The sequence below is a fragment of the Xyrauchen texanus genome, chromosome 5, assembly GCF_025860055.1.
Source record: "Xyrauchen texanus isolate HMW12.3.18 chromosome 5, RBS_HiC_50CHRs, whole genome shotgun sequence".
In the NCBI taxonomy this organism is placed as follows: Eukaryota; Metazoa; Chordata; class Actinopteri; order Cypriniformes; family Catostomidae; genus Xyrauchen; species Xyrauchen texanus.
Genome location: NC_068280.1, coordinates 25,957,435 through 25,979,782, shown reverse-complemented (window position 1 = coordinate 25,979,782; position 22,348 = coordinate 25,957,435). Strand labels below are relative to the sequence as shown.

General features: G+C 38.5%; 2 protein-coding genes across 7 annotated transcripts in view; one reads left to right on the top strand and one right to left on the bottom strand.

Moving 5' to 3' along the window:
* Positions 1 to 234: 234 nt before the first annotated feature.
* Positions 235 to 15,018, bottom strand: LOC127643749 (splicing factor U2AF 35 kDa subunit-like). 6 transcript variants are annotated; one of them, XM_052126611.1, is made up of 9 exons: positions 14,792 to 15,018; positions 14,454 to 14,617; positions 13,965 to 14,052; positions 13,272 to 13,338; positions 3,085 to 3,134; positions 2,636 to 2,734; positions 1,546 to 1,679; positions 1,310 to 1,402; positions 235 to 541 (listed from the first exon to the last, which is right to left on the bottom strand). In XM_052126611.1, exons 2-9 carry the CDS (start codon positions 14,495 to 14,497, stop codon positions 424 to 426), a joined length of 693 nt encoding a protein of 230 aa, XP_051982571.1. In that variant the 5' UTR covers positions 14,498 to 14,617; positions 14,792 to 15,018; the 3' UTR covers positions 235 to 423. The 6 variants fall into 6 exon arrangements, with proteins under 6 accessions (XP_051982571.1, XP_051982566.1, XP_051982568.1 ...); XM_052126606.1 differs by lacking the exon at positions 13,272 to 13,338 and adding an exon at positions 11,534 to 11,600 and having other exon boundaries at positions 244 to 541; positions 14,792 to 15,016; XM_052126608.1 differs by lacking the exon at positions 14,454 to 14,617 and adding an exon at positions 11,534 to 11,600 and having other exon boundaries at positions 246 to 541; positions 14,792 to 15,015.
* Positions 11,666 to 22,348, top strand: part of gemin8 (gem (nuclear organelle) associated protein 8) — a 47,072-nt gene continuing 36,389 nt past the window's right edge. The window contains exon 1 of the mRNA XM_052126617.1: positions 11,666 to 12,335. The gene's annotated coding sequence lies outside the window, so the exon portion shown is untranslated. The remainder of the gene's footprint in view (positions 12,336 to 22,348) is intronic.

Sequence of the window (22,348 nt, the reverse complement as noted above, 5' to 3'; positions counted from 1 at the left end):
CTGTGTTCTTTACCAATACCCTAAAGACAAAGGTAATTTGTGGTTTTGATGTTGTACTATTGCAGCAAATCCTTTTAACTTTCTTTGAACGGATATCCCAGTCTATGGGCAAGAACATAACCAATGAAAAATAACATATGTATGACATTCCCCTAGAAAACACCGATTAATAACCTGGCTTTAATAATCACAGCCATGTTAATTAGTTGGCCCATTCATGGCACAGACACAGATCATTTATAAAACTTTTATTAAGAAACAAAAACCTTCTAATTGTGCACATAAAAAAAGTAAAAGGAACACAAGAGGGAAAAACTTTTTTCATCCAGTTATAAGATGGCATCAGATGTTTCACAAAAATGCTATTCAATGGTTGATGATGCCAAACAATAAAACATAAAGGGATCAAAAATGTGTGTTGGCTTAAAATCTTCCAGAACGTTCCCGGTCTCTTGATCTCCTCTTCTCACGATCACGACCTCCACGGTTACGATCCTGTGAACGAGAGCGTCTCTCACGAGACCTTGAACGAGAACGATTTCTGAAGAATAGAAAAAAAAAAAAAAAAAAAAGCCAAAAATCCAATGAAAGATACAGGACTGGCTTGCATTTAGGTTCTTTATAGACATAGGTTTCAGCTGACAGTAAAAAAAGGATTTTAAAGATGACCAAAAAGATACATTTTAAAGCAATAGTTCACCCCAAAATTTAAATTCTCATAATTTACTCACTTTCATGTCATCCCAGATGTGTATAACCATCTTCTGCTGAACACAAAGATTTTTTGAATATTTTAGCTCCGTAGGTGCAAACAATACAAACGTATTGTGGCCAGAACTTTAAAGGTCCAAAAAGCACAAAGGCATAATAAAAGTAATCATATCACTACAGTGGTTAAAGCAATGTCTTCAGAAGTGATATTATAGGTGTGGGTGGGAAACAGATTAATATTGAAGTCCTTTTTACTATCAATTCTCCACCCAGACCAGTAGATGGCGATATGCACAAAGAATGTGAATTGCCAAAAACAAAAGCAGAATGTGAAAGCAAAAAAAAATAGATTTATTTCTCACCCACATTTATCGTAGTTTCTGAAGACATGGATTAAACCACTGGAATCGTACGGATTACCTTTATGCTACCTTTGTGCTTTATGCATTGTAAAGACATACAGAGCTGAAACATTCTTCTAATAATCTTTGTGTTCTGCAGAAGATAGATATACACATCTGGGATGACATGAAATTGAGTAAATGATGAGAGAATTTTTATTTTTGGGTGAACTATTCCTTTAAGGTAGGTTTAATACCTCTTCCTTCGACGGCCATACAGCTCTCTCCTTAATTCTCGAGAAATGGGCTTCAAGTGCATGAAATTACAGAAGCCGCCTCTAGTGCACTCCCTGTGGTGAGACAAGGTACAACACCGCAATTAATCTGTACCCAAGGTGTTGTATTGCATTATTATGTTAAAATGACCTTGTTTCTCAACAATAAATTAAAGAGGCAAGGGAATAAAAAGTGACAGAAAGCATGAGACACTGACCCCATTTCATACTGCCTGCAACAGGCTTCTCTGAAGTCTGTAACAGGGGAGAGCTCTGCATGTATTGCCTGGCCATTAAACCAGCGATTATTCAAATCCAATACAGCCTTCTCAGCATCCTCTTCCCGCCGAAACTTTTACAAATTACATAAATTAAAATATTCAACATTTACAAACTTGACTGATTAATTACAGCATAATCTGAATGCTAGCTGTTAGAGTTCAACTGTCTAAAACACTGGAAATATTTTTTTTCATTAAGTGGTTGTTTTTAAAGGAGTCACGAGTAAGTTTGTTTACATATCGCTGGCTCACCTCTTCGCTGAGGTATTGGACTTATACTGACACCTATTGGCATGCATGCATGAGGTTTATTAACTGCTGCAGAGTAAGCGGCCAGTGTGCCCTAAGCTCTTGTATTATTAGGGATGCACCAACTAAAGGCTGATAATGTTAAGTATATTTTGTCATTAGATCATGGTTTTACTTAGGAATTATGCTTTAAAAATGTACATGTACTTTTTTTACTGTTCTAACAATAAATAGTTTCCATTGAACATGGATTGGATCTGAAGAACATATGAAAGGCCAACATTTTAAAGAGAGCCACAATGAAAGATAAAAATATCTTTTTTTAAATAACTACATATGATAACATGATATCTGATGTCTCTGAAGTCAAAGTCTACTAGTTTCAAAGCTACAATAAAAATAAAGAAAAGCGCAGACGAAAGGCAAGAACAAGTACTGTGAGAACTGGACACATAGACAAACTGCTGTCAACTGTTGGCTTGTTCAATGATATGAGAATAAAACAAACAGTATATTGACTTCTTAAGCCACTTTTTGTCTAATCAATTGGTCACAATAATGAAATTCATTTCAAAATGAATTTCAATTTGTTTTATATATTTTATTTATAAATATTTGAATTATTATGCACTCTCTTTATTTGGGGGCCTTTAAGCAAATAATGATGTATGCCATTAATCTGCTAATTAATTAGCATGTCATGTAATTTATTTGATAAATTGTAATCAGTTGACAGCCCTAATTATTATACATCCTCAAACTCGTCTTCTACCCTTACCTTCACATAAACATTTCCAACTAGATGATCACCAAGGTTATCACACACATTCATCTCTTCGACCTCTCCATATTTCTCCTCCATTTCCGCAAAGACTTCCTGTTGATATCATAAACCGTATATATAAATTGAGTAACAACCACCTTATTTAACAAATTCTCTTTGCACAGTTTGTAAGGAAATATGAATAACCACAACAGTAAGCTGATATTTCTAAAGCAACATGAATAAAAACACCATATAAAACAACATGGCTTTTAGATGCTCTGTGCAAATATTGGCCTTGTCCTTATACGACACATTAAAGAAATGCTGTATGTGTTAATTTGTGCCATTTAGTGCACGAAAGCCATGTAGACATTGTACACACTATATTTGAAGACTTTTTTTTTAACCTTTGGACAGAACGATAGAGGCAAGATGGTCATTCAGCCATGATGAGAACTCACCTCAAAAAACTCGTCATAATGCTCTTGCATTTCCACGTCACTAACAGCACCTAGTAACAATTTGGAAGCACAATTATATCTCAGCAAGGTGTAGTAGAGTGCAGTAAACATATTTTTAAATGGCCACTATGATATGCAAATAAATAAAATAGGAAGGAAAAAAAAAATTCTAGATTAACTGGCTAACGATAAAGCTGTTGGATAATATTAAAACAAAAATAAAATGGGTAATCAAAAAATAAAATATCAACAATTTATAATCGTAAATATATTTACATTTTATAGTATAGAGTACAAACAACTCCACATCAGGACAATCTGGCAGACACACAGTAAACCATACATATACATTGCATCCGGATATTATTCACAGCGCTTCTTTTTCCACATTTTGTTATGTTACAGCCTTATTCCATAATACATTTCCTCAAAATTCAACAAACAATACCCCATAATGACAACTTGAAAGAAGTTTGTTTGAAAACTTTGCAAATTTATAAAAATAAAACTCACATGTGCATAAGTATTCACAGCCTTTGCCATGACACTCAAAATTGAGCTCAGGTGCATCCTGTTTCCACTGATCATCCTTGATGTTTCCACAACTTGATTGGTGTCCACCTGTGGTAAATTCAGTTGATTGGACATGATTTGGAAAGGCACACACCTGTCTATATAAAGGTCCCACAGTTAACAGTGCATGTCAGAGCACAAACCAAGCCATGAAGTCCAAGGAATTGTCTGATCTGGGGAAGGGTACAGGCAAATTCTGCAGCATTGAAGGTCCCAATGAGCACAGTGGCCTCCATCATACGTAAATGGAATATTGGAACCACCGGGACTCTTCCTAGAGCTGGCCACCCGGCCAAACTGAGCAATCAGTGGAGAAGGGCCTTAGTCAGGGAGGTGACCAAGAACCTGACAGAGCTCCAGCATTTCTCTGTGGAGAGAGGAGAACCTTCCAGAAGTACAACCATCTCTGCAGCACTCCACCAATCAGGCCTGTATGGTAGAGTGGCCAGACGGAAGCTACTCAGTAAAAGGCACATGACAGCCCACCTGGAGTATGCCAAAAGGCGCCTGAAGGACTCTGACCATGAGAAACAAAATTCTCTGGTCTGATGTAACAAAGATTGATCTCTTTGGCCTGAAAGGCAAGTGTCATGTCTGGAAGAAACCAGGCACCACTCATCACCTGGCCAATACCATCCCTAAAGTGAAGCATGGTGGTGGCACCATCATGCTGTGGGGATGTTTTTCAGCAGGTACTAGGAGACTAGTCAGGATCGAGGGAATGATGAATGCAGCAATGTACAGAGACCTCCTTGATGAAAACCTGCTCCAGAGCGCTCTGGACCTCAGACTGGGGTGAAGGTTCGTCTTCCAACAGGACAACGACCCCGAGCACACAGCCAAGATAACAAAGGAGTGGCTACGGGACAACTCTGTGAATGTCCTTGAGTGGCCCAGACAGAGCCCAGACTTGAACCCGATTGAACATCTCTGGAGAGATCTGAAAATGGCTGTGCACCGACGCTCCCCATCCAACCTGATGGAGCTTGAGAGGTCCTGCAAAGAAGAATGGGAGAAACTGCCACAAAAAAGGTGTGCCAAGCTTGTAGCATCATACAAAAAGACTTGAGGCTGTAATTGGTGCCAAAGGTGCTTCAACAAAGTATTGAGCAAAGGCTGTGAATACTTATGTACATGTGATTTTTTTTTTTTTTTTTTTCGTTTTTAATAACTTTGCAAAGATTTCCAACAAACTTCCTTCACGTTGTCATTATGGGGTATTGTTTGTAGAATTTTGAGTAAAAAAATTAATGTAATCCATTTTGGAATAAGGCTGTAACATAACAAAATATGGAAAAAGTGAAGCACTGTGAAAACTTTCCGGATGCACTAATAAATATATATATATATATTTAGAGCTGTCAATCTCTAAAACAATTTAAATCTAATTAATTACATGGTGTCCCGATTAATCGCCCCGATTAATCGATTAATTTGCTGATAAAGCCCCTCATATAACCATAATTCAATATATAATGATACATAGTTATCTTTAAAAATTTAAAATGTGTAAATATAAACGTGTAATATATATAGATATTTTACACACATAGTATCTCACAAAAGTGAGTACACCCCTCACATTTTTGTAAATATTTGATTATATCTTTGTGACAACACTGAAGAAATGACACTTTGCTACAATGTAAAGTAGTGAGTGTACAGCTTGTATAAATTTGCTGTCCCCTCAAAATAACTCAACACACAACCATTAATTTCTAAACCTCTAGCAACAAAAGTGAGTACACCCCTAAGTGAAAATGTCCAAATAATGTTTTATAAATTATATATACAGGTCCTTCTCAAAAAAGTCGCATATTGTGATAAAGTTCATTATTTTCCATAATGTAATGATACAAATTTAACTTTCATATATATTAGATTCATGGCACACCAACTGAAATATTTCAGGTCTTTTATTGTTTTAATACTGATGATTTTGGCATACAGCTCATGAAAACCCAAAATTCCTCTCTCAAAAAATTAGCATATTTCATCCGACCAATAAAAGAAGTGTTTTTAATACAAAAAAAAGTCAACCTTCAAATAATTATGTTCAGTTATGCACTCAATACTTGGTCGGGAATCCTGTTGCACAAATGACTGCTTCATTGCGGCGTGGCATGGAGGCAATCAGCCTGTGGCACTGCTGAGGTGTTATGGAGGCCCAGGATGCTTCGATAGCGGCCTTAAGCTCATCCAGAGTGTTGGGTCTTGCGTCTCTCAACTTTCTCTTCACAATATCCCACAGATTCTCTATGGGGTTCAGGTCAGGAGAGTTGGCAGGCCAAGTGAGCACAGTAATACCATGGTCAGTAAACCATTTACCAGTGGTTTTGGCACTGTGAGCAGGTGCCAGGTCGTGCTGAAAAATGAAATCTTCATCTCCATAAAGCTTTTCAGCAGATGGAAGCATGAAGTGCTCCAAAATCTCCTGATAGCTAGCTGCATTGACCCTGCCCTTGATGGCACCCCAGACCATCACTGACTGTGGGTACTTGACACTGGACTTCAGGCATTTTGGCATTTCCTTCTCCCCAGTCTTCCTCCAGACTCTGGCACCTTGATTTCCGAATGACATGCAAAATTTGCTTTCATCCGAAAAAAGTACTTTGGACCACTGAGCAACAGTCCAGTGCTGCTTCTCTGTAGCCCAGGTCAGGCGCTTCTGCCGCTGTTTCTGGTTCAAAAGTGGCTTGACCTGGGGAATGCGGCACCTGTAGCCCATTTCCTGCACACGCCTGTGCACGGTGGCTCTGGATGTTTCTACTCCAGACTCAGTCCACTGCTTCCGCAGGTCCCCCAAGGTCTGGAATCGGTCCTTCTCCACAATCTTCCTCAGGGTCCGGTCACCTCTTCTCGTTGTGCAGCCACACTTTTTCCTTCCCACAGACTTCCCACTGAGGTGCCTTGATACAGCACTCTGGGAACAGCCTATTTGTTCAGAAATTTCTTTCTGTGTCTTACCCTCTTGCTTGAGGGTGTCAATGATGGCCTTCTGGACAGCAGTCAGGTCGGCAGTCTTACCCATGATTGCGGTTTTGAGTAATGAAACAGGCTGGGAGTTTTTAAAAGCCTCAGGAATCTTTTGCAGGTGTTTAGAGTTAATTAGTTGATTCAGATGATTAGGTTAATAGCTCGTTTAGAGACCCTTTTCATGATATGCTAATTTTTTGAGATAGGAATTTTGGGTTTTCATGAGCTGTATGCCAAAATCATCAGTATTAAAACAATAAAAGACCTGAAATATTTCAGTTGGTGTGCAATGAATCTAAAATATATGAAAGTTTAATTTTTATCATTACATTATGGAAAATAATGAACTTTATCACAATATGCTAATTTTTTGAGAAGGACCTGTATACACACACACACACACACACACACACACACACACACACACACACACACACACACACAAAGGGCTGGGCGATATGGCCAAAATTGTTATCATGATAATCTTTTACATATTGTTTGTTATTTATCACGATATACATTTACACATTGCACTTTCTTTTTTTTATTTCACAGTTGATGGAAGAAAATAAATTCTAAACAGTCAAAATAGTCTCTACAAAACTGCACAGGGGGTCCAGAGACGGCCAAAGCAGAGGGGTCTGCGGGATCTTTTACCAATTTTACCGTCTTTTACAGTTTATCAATTGAAAATGAATGTTAAAAGATCATGTGTTTGTTCTGAAGCACAGTGACAGCAGTCCAGTATTTGTTGGAATATTTTTTACATTAAAATTAAATATTTTTTATATTTCTTTAGATTCAGATACCCAAGTATGGGGTATAGAAGCCCTTCTGACTGTGGAATGATGCTGAATGTGGGTTCAGGGATGTCCAGAGAGAAAATTTATAAAACGTTTTTTAAAAAAAAGTGAGAGACTAGTCTACCAACTAGTTTAGTCTTTCCTTATCCATTCCAGACATCGAATTAATTTTCACAAAATTAGAACAGAAATCGATTTGTTTATTATTAAAGGCTTGTAACATGCTGATAAATAAAGATACATTTAGAAGGGAAAAATATTATGGTCTAAAAGGTGCTTTGAAACCACGTTAACTCATGCAGCGCTTCACGTCTACACACATGCAGGGAAAAGAAGCAACACGTGAGGAGCGGGACAAGGCAGAAATTATGCATGTTTGTTGCTAGAGGACAATATTCAAGATTACAGCGCAGAAACATCAGAGCTGTTGTCCACATCACTGTTGTTCTGTCATGCTCTTCACTAGAGACGATGAGAGGGCACAACCGTTGCCATGAAGTCTTGCGGTGCAGATGGATTCAATCTGGTCTCCGACATAACCTAATTGTTAGCAAGGCAGCTAGCATTAGCAAGCTCATCCAGTCTGACACTACATTACCACTGGCGCATTGTGAGCGTTTTCAATTAATTCCTATGAAAGCCGAGCGTCATGCTCACAAGGTGGATCGTAGTATTGGCAGCGGTGCGGAGCAAGCTCTCTCCTAGCCCTGGGAGCAGATTTTGTCCACCCCAGTGGAAACGCAGCCTGAGAAAGCCGAACTGCTTGTGTTTTAGTGACACGCAGTAAATATCGAAAATTCCTCAAAAGCTTATCGTGGATTTTCTTTATCGTGATTATATATATATATATATATATCGATATCGTTTTATCACCCAGCCCTAATACATACAACAGTTAGTTACAGTACCCAATTCTGATTGGACGAGAGACTTTCCATGAGCACTGATGGTCTGACACCATCAGCACTCCGACACTTCACTGTGTGTGCGCATCACTCGACTTGTGTTTGTGCCGTTCTAAACTAAAATGAAAGAGCCGTGCAGATCTCTTAAAAGCTATGGTTTGTCTTTTTTTTTTTTTACATTACATATCAGGGCTCTACAGTGTGATTATTTCACTCGCATTTGCCCCTAAAAATAGATATGTGCGAACTGGAAAAATGATTTAGGAGCACAGTGTGCGATTAAAGATTACAAACGTAAACCCCCCTTTTAAGACATTTGTTTAAAAATGACAAAACCCACATTCCACAAGCGGAGTTTTCTGTGATGACGCAGTCCAGTCAGAGAGAGAAAGGTGAACAATGGAAAAAAGTAGCAGTATAGGCGACATCGCATTTTATTTTAAGCGAAAAAGAGATGAGGAGAAAGAGAAATTTGGTGAGGGGGATTCGCAAGATTCAAATAATGTATTCTCTTCACAAGGTTTACCGGAGACGGCTAACGTTAGGGATGCTGAGAGCAAAGCTACCGTGTCCACAGCTGTCAATTCAACGTCCACTGTAGCCGGTGGAGGGAGAACATATAGATTCAATGCAAAATGGCTCAAAATGTTCCCATGGCTAGAGTTCGAAAACAACGTTAAGTTCTGCAAATATTGTAGAGGGCAGAAACAGGTGGGCAACTCGTCCTTCGTGTCAGGAAACCCACATCTGAAATAGTGATGGTCATTTGCGATCGATTCGGCTCTTGTAGGTGAACGTTGGGAGCTGGCTCGCATATCAGAATCTATTTATACAAATATTTAAAAACAAATTAAGATACGAATAATCAAAATATTTAAAAATAACGAAAAAAAAACTAATGAAATAATATAGGCCTAAATGCTCAAGCGCACACATTAGTTCTGACTGTCCGCTCAGTCTAAAAGCCTCAGCTGTTGTTCCTGTCAATCAGACACGCAGTGTCAACCAATGAACCAAAGATGCGTGAGGGAGGGCGGAGCCAACTTATGTTGTTCAGATTGTATTTGAATTGTAACATTTATATGCACTTTGTTATGTACATTGAAAAGTTATACTTTAAATGCACACGTGAAATAACATCCTTCTTTTTTACATTTATTTCAATTTGTGGGATGCTGCAGTTTTGCAAATTATTTATTTTTCTTTGATATGGTGCATTATTCTATTATCAGTACCGCCGCTACCTACATGCATACTACGCAGTTTGCGTAGGGCATCAATTCCCTAGGGGGGCACCATCTTACCCTAGGATGGCACCAGAAAGTCCACCGGCTGCCCTTCTCGTTTGCTATACGTTATTCAAGGACCCAAAAGCAGTTGCGGAACACTGACGATCGCTTCATGCTCATATCACGCGTAGGGCATCAATTTGGCCAGCAGTGGCCCTGTCTATTATGCTGTTCAGACTGTATTCGTTTTGAATGGTTAGATTTATATGCACTTTGTTTATATACAATAAGTTATACTTTAAATGCAAATGTTTAATAGTATTATTTTTCTTAACAAATCAATGCATTTTTAAATAAATTGTGGTTAAGGTAGAGTATAATTTCATTTAATAACTTAATTAGAATTTATTTAAAACCAATTATGAAAAGAGCCGGAATGCCCATCGCTAATCTGAAAAGAGATAGTGTAGCAAAACATCTCACGGCGGAGAAACCATCAGGCTCGGTGTCAGCAGCCTTGAGGAGGCAAGTGCTGCAGTCTGAAGAGGAAGCAGCTGAAAATAAAGATAAACATTGCATACTTCATTGTGAAAAAGAAGAACTTTTCATCAAATTTGGGCCGCTTATCAGACTCCACCCCAAAAAATGAGTTTACATGAATCCCACATATGACAATGTGCGGAGATGATAGGTCAAATTGCTGACATAATGAGAGATCGCTGGCTGACCTCTAAGTATGCCAGACGGTCAACATACAAAAGCAGCTGGACAACTGATATCCTTTGATTTTAGTAGGCATGGGTTCAATGTCTGATTTGGGTGGTATGTGCTGTTCCACAGATGTGTGTCCCTTAGTACACGCACACACACTCATACACGCAGTATAAATATGTATGTAATAAATTGTTTGTTAATAAACTATTTAATTTTCACTGTGCTCCTAAATTTCTTTGTGCGCTCCTAAATTTTTTCATTTAGGAGCGCATACACTCCCTGGGAAAAAAGTTAGCGTAGAGCCCTGCATATGTCAGCCAGCAGTTGGTGGCAAAAGATAATTTTTGTGTGTAATATGAGTCAGTTAGGTGAAGTGAATCCGTGTCAGCCGTTTACATACAGCTCTTCGTGATAACTTACTACACTACTAAAGCTAGCAAATAGCTTTAAACAGCTTTAAACTAACAACTTCAGCATTACGGCTCATCACAGCCAAGAGACACAACAGACTGATTAATTACACAATGGGTGCGGTATAAAATGGCGGAGGGCATTGCGGTTTCCATAGTGATCGACTATTGCGCACCGGCTACATCATTTGATGGACGCATCATTTGGTTTGAACCAGAAATTGCAGATTCTGATCCATCACATAAGAATGTAGTTCCATGCACAAATGTGTTGATGACTGTATTCTGTAATTTTTTCTAATTTTTAAAAATGTACTTGTTCATTGAACTGTTATACATAAGCAATTTCCCACTCGCAAGCATGCTATACGGCCCTAAATCAGCACTTTTGCGACTGTGAAATTGCTTATATATATATATATATAAAAATATTAAAAGAGCATGTATTTTTAACAGAGTAACTTTTACATCTTAATATTCAAAATACAGCTTATGTTCATTAAATACACAATTTAATGGGCCAAAGTAAATATTTTTTTTTTACAAATTAAAATCCAAAGCAAATGTTTTTTTTATGACTGAAGCGTACTTGTAAACTTACATTGTCTGCTTATTCTAAAGAATCCTGGATTTAGTAGACCTGCACTATTAAAGCACTCTAAACATAATGCCACTGTATTATTACCACAGTATTCTAGAAGTACCATGACAAATGTGTTTTTGAAAAATGTCTGAAAAGGGATTAAATATTTAACACGTTATGGATCCTTTTCACTTGCCAGTCATAAAGAAATGTTCAATGCTGCAGACTCCTGCAAGCAAGTGGGGGGACAACTTACAGTGTAAACCATCAGCAGACTGGGCCGAGTTTTGAGGGTTACGGTATATGTTCATGAGGACAATGGTCTGAAATACAAAATGTGCATTTTTGTAAAAGAAACGCAAAGACTGTTTAGCATGCAGATCTGCAGACCACATGGGATATCAACATTATAATTCAAGCAATTCATTAAAACAGGTGAATTGGGGAGTGTGGGGTAAGGAAGAGAGGTGAGAGATCCATCCAAAAGGACAAGACAACCTGTATGTAAAAGTCTCAGGTCTCTGATTAAGCAGATGTTATGCATAAATGTGCAGCTTATTAAACACATTCCAAGGACTCCAAAGAAAAAAAAAAATGGTCTGCAAAGTTAATGCAGACAATTAAAGCCAAGAAACCACTTAACGTCCATAACATGTTTTCTTGTTTTTTGAAGCAAAACACCACGTCATCTGCTTTTGTCAATGTCCTGAAACCTTTATTGGAGGAAAACAAAAGGGACAATGAGTGACACTGGAGCCGGTGCTCATACTTACCTCGACCATAAACAATAAATTAGCTCTGCTCTGCACTAATCTACATAACACTTAGGACCGCTCACAAAGGGCATTTTTATTTTAACCTCGTTTGACCCCTGGTACACAGTATTTTGGCTTCGCTATATGCAAAGCATAATTTAAACCGACTGATCTCAGTTCAGAAGACTCTGTGCTGTCAGTAAAGGGTTAGACTTTCACCACACAGAGTCATGTGACAAAACAACATGGCAGCGATCACAGTGGAGTTTGTCTTTGGGAGACACGGCAACAAAACTACATTTGGTAAGAAACCTAATTTTTTTTAAAACATTAAAAACAAAAGTCAAAATATTAGAGTCTCCAATTTCATCCAATATGCCATTTTTTAAATTTGAGCATTTAATCTGATAAACACAATGTACACTAATGTGTACTGTGTACAATTTTTTTCACTGAGAAATCCTATATTTACTGTGCATTATCACATTGCGAATCAATAAGGTTTAGCCTATCCAAAAGCTGAACATTTTATTTATACTGAATTAGGATGAAAATAATTTCAAACTGTTCTGAGACCAGAGATCATTTTAACATGGTTGGCAGTGACTGGATGATACTGGCCATTATTTTGAATCAGAATTAATTGTGTAAATTTCTGATGTAATGCCTGTAACGTCTCAAAAACAAGAATAACCAACACTCCTGGAAACTAGGGATTCACCGAATTTTGTTCACCACAAATTTTCGTATATATCTATATATTAGTATACACATACATGCATGATCCATAAACAGATTGTAAATAAATCAATAGATATTCTAAAGACTGAGATATATAGATATATATATATATATATATATATATATATATATATATATATATCATACATACACTATACTATTTGCTTTAGAATTATTTTTTTTGGATGTTTATTAGGTGCTACTAATTACAAATCGAAAAGGGAAACGGAGAATGCACACAGCAGCCATGCTCGGGTCTCAGGAGGTTAAACTGCAACCTCGCAACACTTTTAAAGAGATAGCTAATGGCACACTGTTCAAAAAAGTTTTACTTTGTGTGACGAGCTCCCTGAAGAGCAGTAGTGATCCAGACTATCAGTGTTGAGGCTGCCTCTCCATCAACACTGTTACAGTTTGACCTCAATTAACTTGGATAAAAATTGGGATTTCTTGTTCACCCCACAAGCTAGCATTATCTCATGGAAAAGCGGGACTTACAGCGAGAGGCGTCGGCCGTCTGTGCACTGTTTTGGGGGTTACGGTAGATGTTTTGAATCAAGATGGTCTGCAAAGGGAAAAATTCAAATATGTATATCAAACCCAATTGGCCATTTTAAAAAAGAGCTGCAAATGCAAACGGTCGAGGCAAATAGATTGAAATTTTGAAGGACCACTCTTTATAAAAGAAAATATTCTACTGAAGACAACTTGTCTTTTGGAGAGTTGGGGTGACAGAAAAAGCAGACCACTGAAATTATAGTCATCTTATTAACACGATGCACCTCCTAAATTATGTCCAAGAACCTTCCCACACTCAAAATTCAAGACTTTGTTTAGTTAAGAGAAAGAATACATTTTGCAATAGGGATGAAAACTCATGAGGTGAAAAAGTTAAGTCATAGCAGGTGTTCCTTCCCATGTAGATTTTCTGTATTTAAAGATTTTTTTTTTACATGTTAGGCTTAAAAGTAACACTTTCGAGTCATATTAATAACGAAAATGTAGAAATTTTACAACAATTTGGGCACATTTTATTCAGAAAAGGGGAGTAGTTTGCATCCAACTGAATTTTCACATTTCGACGAGGCTTCCACATCAGAATTCGTATTTGTTCCACTGTTAACATAATAAACCTTATTTTGAACAGTGGCGGAGATACAAACTTACAAGTGTACAGCGGCGTAAACATACCTGGCTAAAAGTTGGTTTGTTGTGCAATCTCGAGCACCGGTCTCCATGACGGCATGCTCCAATTTTGAAATAAAAGGAGCAATTGACCCTAAAGCATAAACATAAAACACTACATGTCATGTACATTCAATTAGTGGTGTGTCGACATTAAAATGTGACACAAGATCAGATTTCCATTCATTGCACCGCTTAAAATATAATACGATAGTAGAGAGAAAGTTTAGACATTTCGATTCAAATCAGTTCACATTGTGTGTGTATAGAAGATATTTGTAATAAAACGCTTTTAATGAAATTGACGCGAGTGTCTGATGTCACAGCCTCAATCTGCAGCATGATAACTGCGAAAGCGTTAAGCCATCGGACACAAAAAGGAACGTATTGTGTTCGGCTCGGATGCTAATAACCAACAGACACTCCAGAAAGGCACTGCCAGCCCATCAAACTAATACGGCACCATTCCAACCAAATACAAACAATATAGCTTACTTGTCTTTCTCGGTCCCAAATATGGACGCAAGATACTCCGCCATCTTGAACGGCAGTGCTCCTCCGTGCTATGTGGTCGTGTCTAGAAGGTATCTCTCTTTCGTCAACTTCTCGCGCATGCGCCGTCTGTTATGTATAGTCTTCAGTAAGCGTAACTATGTTCACTAGTTAAATATGTTTATCAAAAGAACGACATATAAAGTCAAAGATCAGTTCAAAATGCTTGCAAAATAACAACGATATGATCATGAACTAATAATTTTATGAGCTCATAATTTTAAAAACAGCGTAAGTGTTAATTATACAGTATTGAGAAGATAGGAACATAATTGCTGTACTTGAGGAATCGAGAATGAGCGGCGAGCTGTCCTCGTTGCTGCGAGTTCCACAGCTCGCGCTCTTTTCAAGTCGAATCTCCTTCAAACAAATGTGTCTCCACCACTTATCTATATATATATATAACTGGATTGCTCATAGAATTCTAAACTGCCAGCAGTAGGGAGATATATCCAGCTGCAGACCCGCAGCACCACCAGTTTCAGAACCCCAGCGCCAGAACCTGAAGTGAGGGGCGGAGTTATTGACAATGAGACAAGCATGGCGGAGAGCGTGGTGATTTGTGTAACGTTGTCTAACGTTTTTGACATCATGTAGTGAAAAATTATCGCATATATTAAGTTCAGCGTTTATCTGCTAAATATTTAATTTGTGCATAACTTTATCATCTTATTGAAGCTTGAATATGTTGTCATACTTTATTGTATTAAAAAAAAAAATTCTACGGATGGTTCGATACATTTTTGCGTGTTGTAAATGGGCCTTGCGGTGACGTTTTGAAGACATCTTGTGAAGGTGTTAAAGTGTTTGTTCCACGTTCCTCTGTTATATGCATTGTTGTGAGTTAATATTACCGTTACCTGCTCAGAGGTGCAATGGAAGAGCCTCTTTTCATTCGAATGAATGAAGACGACAAGGAAAAGGCCCGCAACAATCTCCTGGAACAGTCAGAAGCTTCCAGAGAGCCCTTTCTATTTAATTTTGTGTTCAGGGATGACATGGAGTTATTTTTGCAAGAATGTAAGGACAAAATGGGCCTGAGAGTGAATTCCTCATTTGATACATTTTAAGTTTAATTTATACAGGATTGTCATGATAAAATGGGCCTAGGGGTGAATTGGTCATTTGTTGTATATATTTTTATTGTTTCTTTTAAAATGATGCTGAATTTTCTCTCTTTTTTAGTTTTTTGACATGTTTTATTTTACATAAAGAAAAATGCATGCTGCACATGTTCTTGTGAAATAAAGTATATTTTATATAATAAGAAGGTACTTGATTCCATTGGCCCAAGTATTCTGTCTATTATGAATACTAGTTTGTCATCTGGTGTTGTTCCGGTTAGTTTTAAGCATGCGGTTATTCAGCCCCTTCTAAAAAGAAACCGCCTTGACCCTTTTGACATGAGTAGTTTTCGGTCCGATTTCAAAATTGCCTTTTATTTCGAAGATACTGGAAAAAATTGTGCATGCACAGCTTAATGACTTTTTAATGAGGAATAACATCGCCGATAGATTCCAGTCAGGTTTTAGAGCTGGTCATAGTACAGAATCTGCTCTTTTGAGGGTCTCTAATGATATCCTACGAGGTGTTGATTCTGGAAACCGTGTTGTTCTGCTTTTGTTAGATCTTACAGCGGCATTTGATACAGTTGATCATAACATTCTCATTGGTCGTCTTAGGAATCAGGTTGGTATTCAGGGCTTAGCCCTGAAATGGTTCTCTTCCTATTTGAAGGATAGGACTTTTTCAGTCAGTTTAGGGGATTATTTTTCTTCTGTTGCCCCTCTTGTGTGTGGGGTTCCACAGGGCTCTATACTGGGACCAACTTTATTTTCCCTTTATGCTCCCTCTAGGCTCGATTTTTGAGAAATTTGGGATTCAGTATCACCTGTCTGCGGATGATTCTCAAATTTACTTACCACTGAAACATGGCCATAGATGTGCCATTCAGTCTCTTCGTGCATGTTTGGCCGAAGTTAAGTGTTGGCTTTCGAATAACTTTCTCCAATTAAATGAGGATAAGACCGAGATGATTTTATTTGGAAATAAGGGCTGTGTGGATGATGACTGCCTGGGGTTGTTTCCTGGGAACAAATTGGCTAGCGTGAGGAACCTTGGTGTCATTTTTGACTCTGAGCTTAAATTTGACCGGCAAATCAATGCTGTCGTTAAGAACAGTTTTTCCATCTTAGATCAGTTTCTAAATTGAAATCTATCCTTTCTTTTGACGATATGGAGAAGGTTGTTCATGCCTTTGTGTCATCCCATTTGGATTATTGTAATGTATTGTATCTGGGTGTGAGTCAGGCTTCTCTCTTTCAGCTTGCAGCTCGTTCAGAATTCAGCTGCCAGACTTTTAACGGGCACTAAGAAGAGAGAGCACATTACTCCGGTTTTAATTAAATTACATTGGTTACCCATACGATACAGAATCCAATACAAAGCTTTGTTGTATGTTTTTAAGTCTCTGCATGGCCTAGCACCTGAGTATGTTACTGATTTAATCAGCCGCTGTCAATCAAGTAGATCTCTGCGCTCTAACGATCAATTGCTTCATGGTTCCGCGATCATGTTTAAGATGTAAAGGTGATCGGGCATTCTCTGTTGCAGCTCCTAGGCTCTGGAATGACCTTCCTCTGTCTGTAAAAACTTGTCCTTCATTGGGTGCTTTTCAGAGTGCGCTTAAAACTTACTTGTTCACTTTAGCTTTTGACAATGCTTTGTAAGTTTTTTTGTCATATGTTTGCATTGTTTTTGTTTTTACTTTTATACCTTCTGTACAGCACTTTGGTTCCACTTGTGGTTTTGAAAGTGCTCTATAAATAAAGTTGAGTTGAGTTATATAAAATGCCCATAAGTTTTAAGCATTATTTTTCACCATCATGATCAGGAAGTAACTCTCATAATACAATGAAACGGATAACTATATACAATTATATTACACAAGATCAATGTTTTGAAATGCTTATTGTACTGTACCTTAATGTATCATTATAACATACGTATGAAGTATGATGTTTCGTTTGTAATAAAAGCAAACTACGCTGCAAAACTTTAGGTGGCGCTACTCGATTTAGAACATAAGCTCCGCCCCTCACTTCAGGTTCTGGCGCTGCGGATCTGCAGCTGGATAAAGCTACCGGAAGTGCTCTGGCGGCCATCTTACTATTCCCTACCGACAGAGGGCATCGCGGCATGTGCGGCGTTTAACCGCGAAACAACACCCACTTAAGGATGCGGCTTAAGTGCCCACAGGTTGTAATTTATGACTATGTACATATTAAGCACACATTAGTCGTTATCCCCATGTAGAGTGGGCATAACGATCATAATCTTTAATAATCAACAGTAAAAATACAACACCAAAGTGTATTAATACCCCTTTTTAAAGCAAAGTTATCCATCTGCAGATTGTTACAGGATGGAATGTTTCTCTGCCTTCATAGTTTAAATCTGTTGATGCTCATTGTTCATAATGTTGACAAATTATACAACTGCATAATTTCCCAACATTATTAACCATTTTTGACTATATTATATAAACGACTAGCTTTGTGTTGATATTGTATTCATATACAGTATGTGTGTACACGCACACACACTAATTTACCTTTACTTAATGGAATTATCCATTTGCATTCATTTCTGGAATATGTACATACCAGCTTGTGAGAATTTAATTATTTCAACAATCCCCTGATCTTTTAAATCATAATTAGAAATAAGTTTATTGACATATGCACACAAGGAAATCATACATATTTATTTGTTCAATAACAAAAGCTTCCAAGTACACACAAAAATGTACTTAAACTGAACAATACAATAAAAATTTGCAGATATGTGGGAACAAATCTGCTAATGGATTTAATAACAATCCCACATTATTCAGCTTTCAAAAGAATGGTAGCAAGACATGCCATCAGAGCTAGTGGCAACGGTTCTCCACCAGATAGCACAGTGACACTGGAGGCAACATCTTCTGATATGCTGGCATTTCAGGCAGTGACGTTCAGCCTGAAACAGAAGACACAGAGAAAAACATCACTGTATTTCTTCCCAGCTTGTCCATGTTCAAATAGGCTGTGGTAGGGCACATAGCAGGCTTTGCAGTTAAAACAACTATGAAGATGATTCTGTGCACTACCTGTTTATCAGCACTCAGTGTCGAGAGCTCTTCCCAAGATGAACACACTGATTGACATGAAGTCCTGAGGTGGATTTATAAGACCGTCAGACAGCGTCCTGAAAGTCTGCAAGACAGCTGAGAGATTTCTTCAACAGCACACACTCACAAGGCCCATCTCTGTCCCCACAAATGTTCTGGATCTCCATGGTGGTTCTGCATTCAAGGAACTTGAGGCAAACATGTTCAACCTAGAACCATACAACAATCACATCTTCATACTCTGTGCATTGCAGAAAGCTGCACAAACATCAGCCTCCACTTCATTGCCAAGGAAACATGCGCTGCATCACACTCCAAACGGCTTAAGAAAACTCTGGGCAAGCTTGTACTGCAAAATAGAACAAAAAAACAAAAGTTTGATATAAAGATCAGGAGCCGGTTGCACCAGCTATACAAATGTTTAAACTTAGCCTAGTTGTGGCGTAAATGGGTACGAAGTCACAATTTACGCACTACTAAATATTTGAGCATTGCACCATTAAACTTCTGTAGAATGTAACCCTAAGTATAAACTAAAATATGTCTCTCAAGAGAGCTGCTCGTGACGTCCGCAGTGACGGTTACGTAAGCAAACAAGGTTTGTACATCAACCGTAACAAAATCAAATTGAAGTTCATGGATTTTTAATACTTCTGTGTACAAATATGAACGCTGCTTAATAGATCAATGCCGGTAAACGTCACAGTATGCAACTACACATCACTTTATGGAGAGATTACGACTTACTAGTTAAGACTTTAAGAACAGGTGGAGCAACCAAATTAAGCACAGACTTAGTTGCAAAATAACTAGTAGTTACGAAGCCTTGAACTTTATACCCCAACTTAAGACCTTACGCACAGCTATTTACTCAACCTCATGTCATTCCAAACCTGTATGACTTTTTCTGTGAAACACAAAAGAGGACATTTAAAAAAAAAATTTGTCCATATAATGAATGCCATTGGTGACCAAAACAAGCTATTTTGCTCACCATTTACTTTCCTTATATGGAATACAAAATAAATTTTTGGGGGAAAGTCACATGGATTTGGAAGGACATGAGGTTGAGTATATGATGACAGAATTTACATATTTGGGTCAACTTTTCTATTAATATTAAATGTTATATATATGTTATACTATCTGAAACACAGTAATTTTATGAGACTTATAATGCATGTTGCAAAAGTATCTTCATTGCAAATAAAAACAGATAATATTTTTTACCCTGTTAAAACAGCTCTTCTGTGAAGCCAGGCTGACTCCTCATACAGCTTTTCCTCCTGTTGCAAACCAATTCCAGTTTTATCTAACATTCAGTGGGATGTTTATTGAAATCCAAACGGCAAACTTACCTTGTTTAACTTCAACAATATCCATGTGCTCCTTGTCAGGGCTGGACTGGGAAGAGAAATCGAAACGGGAATTGACATAACTGGCCCAAAATTTGTTGGGGGGGGTTTGGGGTTCCTTCCCCGCTAACGCGTCGGCTCGTTTTAGTTTATCGCGGCAGGAAAATCTCCCATCTCTGTGTGGAGGAGCTGAAAATGGTGTACAGACGTTGCAGCACCCCAAAGAAGCTCACAGACTCCACTGTTGACTTCGCAGCATCTACAATGACGAGGTTTAGACTGTGGCTGGCACATGGCATGAACAGTGCTTTTTTTGTTGATATCAAGCACCCTTTTCTGCACACCGCTATTTTTCCCCCCGCATGTTGCTACAGTTATCATACGCCTGTCCCCTGCATTTTTCGACATCCAGGCCTAACTTCTCCAAATGCTTCAAGAAGGCATCTGTTAGCCCTGCGCCTGATGTGTCAAGCACTGGTAGGAAACCGACAAAATGCTCTCCAACAGTAGCCCCGGCACCGATTTGGCACTTGACAAAGCGCAGTGACACAGAGAGCTGCTCTATGTGTGCAGCGTCCGGGGTGCAGTCCATTATCACAGAGTAGTAATGGGATTGTTTTACTCTTTGTATTATTGCTTCCACTGTCTTGACTCCAATAAGAGTGATCAACTCATTTTGTATCGTTTTCCCCAGATAATGGTCAGCAATCTCTTTTGTCTCCGCTCGTCTGACATGCTCGCTCATCACTGGGTCAAACTCTGCAAGCAGCTCCACCACACCTAGAAAGTTTCCATTGTTTGTTTCATGTAGGTTGGAATTGTGGCCACGGAAAGCAAGGTTTCTTTCTGCAAGGTGACAGACTATGGCAATTAACCTTTTCATGACGTCGTTCCATTGTCTTTTTTTCAACATTTGCATTTGTTGATCGGTATTGTCAATGGTACTGTGCGTTTTTGCTCGCGCCAGCTGTCCATATTGACACGATGTGTATTAGATTTTTCATGATCATGGAGTGTGAGAGTGAGTCGTTCCCACATCCTGAGAAACCTCTGTGAGTGAGACTACTCGTACGCTTACCAAATAAGGTACAGCAGAAACAGAAGACTGAATCGATGATTTTGAGTACACTAACCATGACCTGCGGATCTTTTCTCCATTATTCATCTTCATGAAATATCTGTCCTTGGTAAAATGGCGGTGTGATTGGCTTTGTGGGAAGTTAAAATCATCTGAACGGGACCGCTCTTAACAATATCAATTCGTTGGTCATCGGTAATTTGCTCTGGCCAGCACCCCGGGTCTGTCTCTGTGAACGGGGCTTTCTCCCTGACATCTCCCTCACCTGTCTCAGTGGTGTGAACTTCATCGTCATGTTCTTTTCCTACAAACAATGTTTGGTCATCATTATTGCCAGCAGTTTGAGTAGAAGACGGATAATCTGAATGTTGGCTAACATCCTGTGATGGGGGTTCGGCCGCTGCTGTCGCCGGTAGGGTTACAGATGCTGGACCAAAGAAAGAGGTCACTTTTGGTAGACTGAATAAATCTTTTCTTTTGTTGTCCGATATCTTACGTTTTTCAGCACCACTGGCATATGTACGTTTCATTTTTTTCCTGCTCAAAATAACATTTGAACTTAACGGTAAAAAGGCAAAAACAAATAAACTACCGGTATTATACCTCAGAATCACTAAGCCGTTCGCGGGGCCGGTAAACGTCACCATAGTAACTGCGAGTTCGACCAATCAGAGACGTCAGTGTTACGCTTAGGATTGTGGGTCTGGGTAGTGTATTTCTCCAGAAGATCACAAATAAAACACGTTTTTCTTAAAACAAGGTTGTTTTCATACTGACTTGTGATTTTTATAGGAGCAGAAACTTTCGTTTCACAACTGAAATGGGGGCCCCCTTGGAGGGCGGGGCCCGTTTCAATTGAAACGGGTGAAACATAGGTAAGGCCACTGCCTGTAGTATTCTTACATTCTGCTAAGAACCAAATCACATACATCGTATCCTGTGTTCTGATTGGCTATAGCACTTGTCAGTAGAATTATGCAAATTAGCTCTAGAAAGTGCTGTGTGTTTTTCTTAAAGAGTCAGTACTCAAGTTTGTGTGCTTGATCAGAGTCAATAAAAAAAACCTCATGGTTAATAGAATTCAATATGCATCCAGAGTCTTTGTGAATACTTCATAACAGCAAAAAGCATAACATGGTGTCAGAGTAAACGGATCATATGAACAAGGATGGATATCGCTGGAGTTTCAATGCCCACAATGAACTGGGAAGCAACTAACCTGCCTGAAGCATGG

Coding starts and splice junctions, on each gene's coding strand:
- LOC127643749 (XM_052126611.1), bottom strand. CDS start 14,497: ATGGCGGAGTATCTTGCGTCCATATTTGGGACCGAGAAAGACAA. Junction 1,403..1,545: donor TGCAGGCAGTATGAAATGGG/GTCAGTGTCTCA, acceptor GTCTCACCACAG/GGAGTGCACTAGAGGCGGCT. Junction 542..1,309: donor TATGGCCGTCGAAGGAAGAG/GTATTAAACCTA, acceptor TCTATTCTTCAG/AAATCGTTCTCGTTCAAGGT.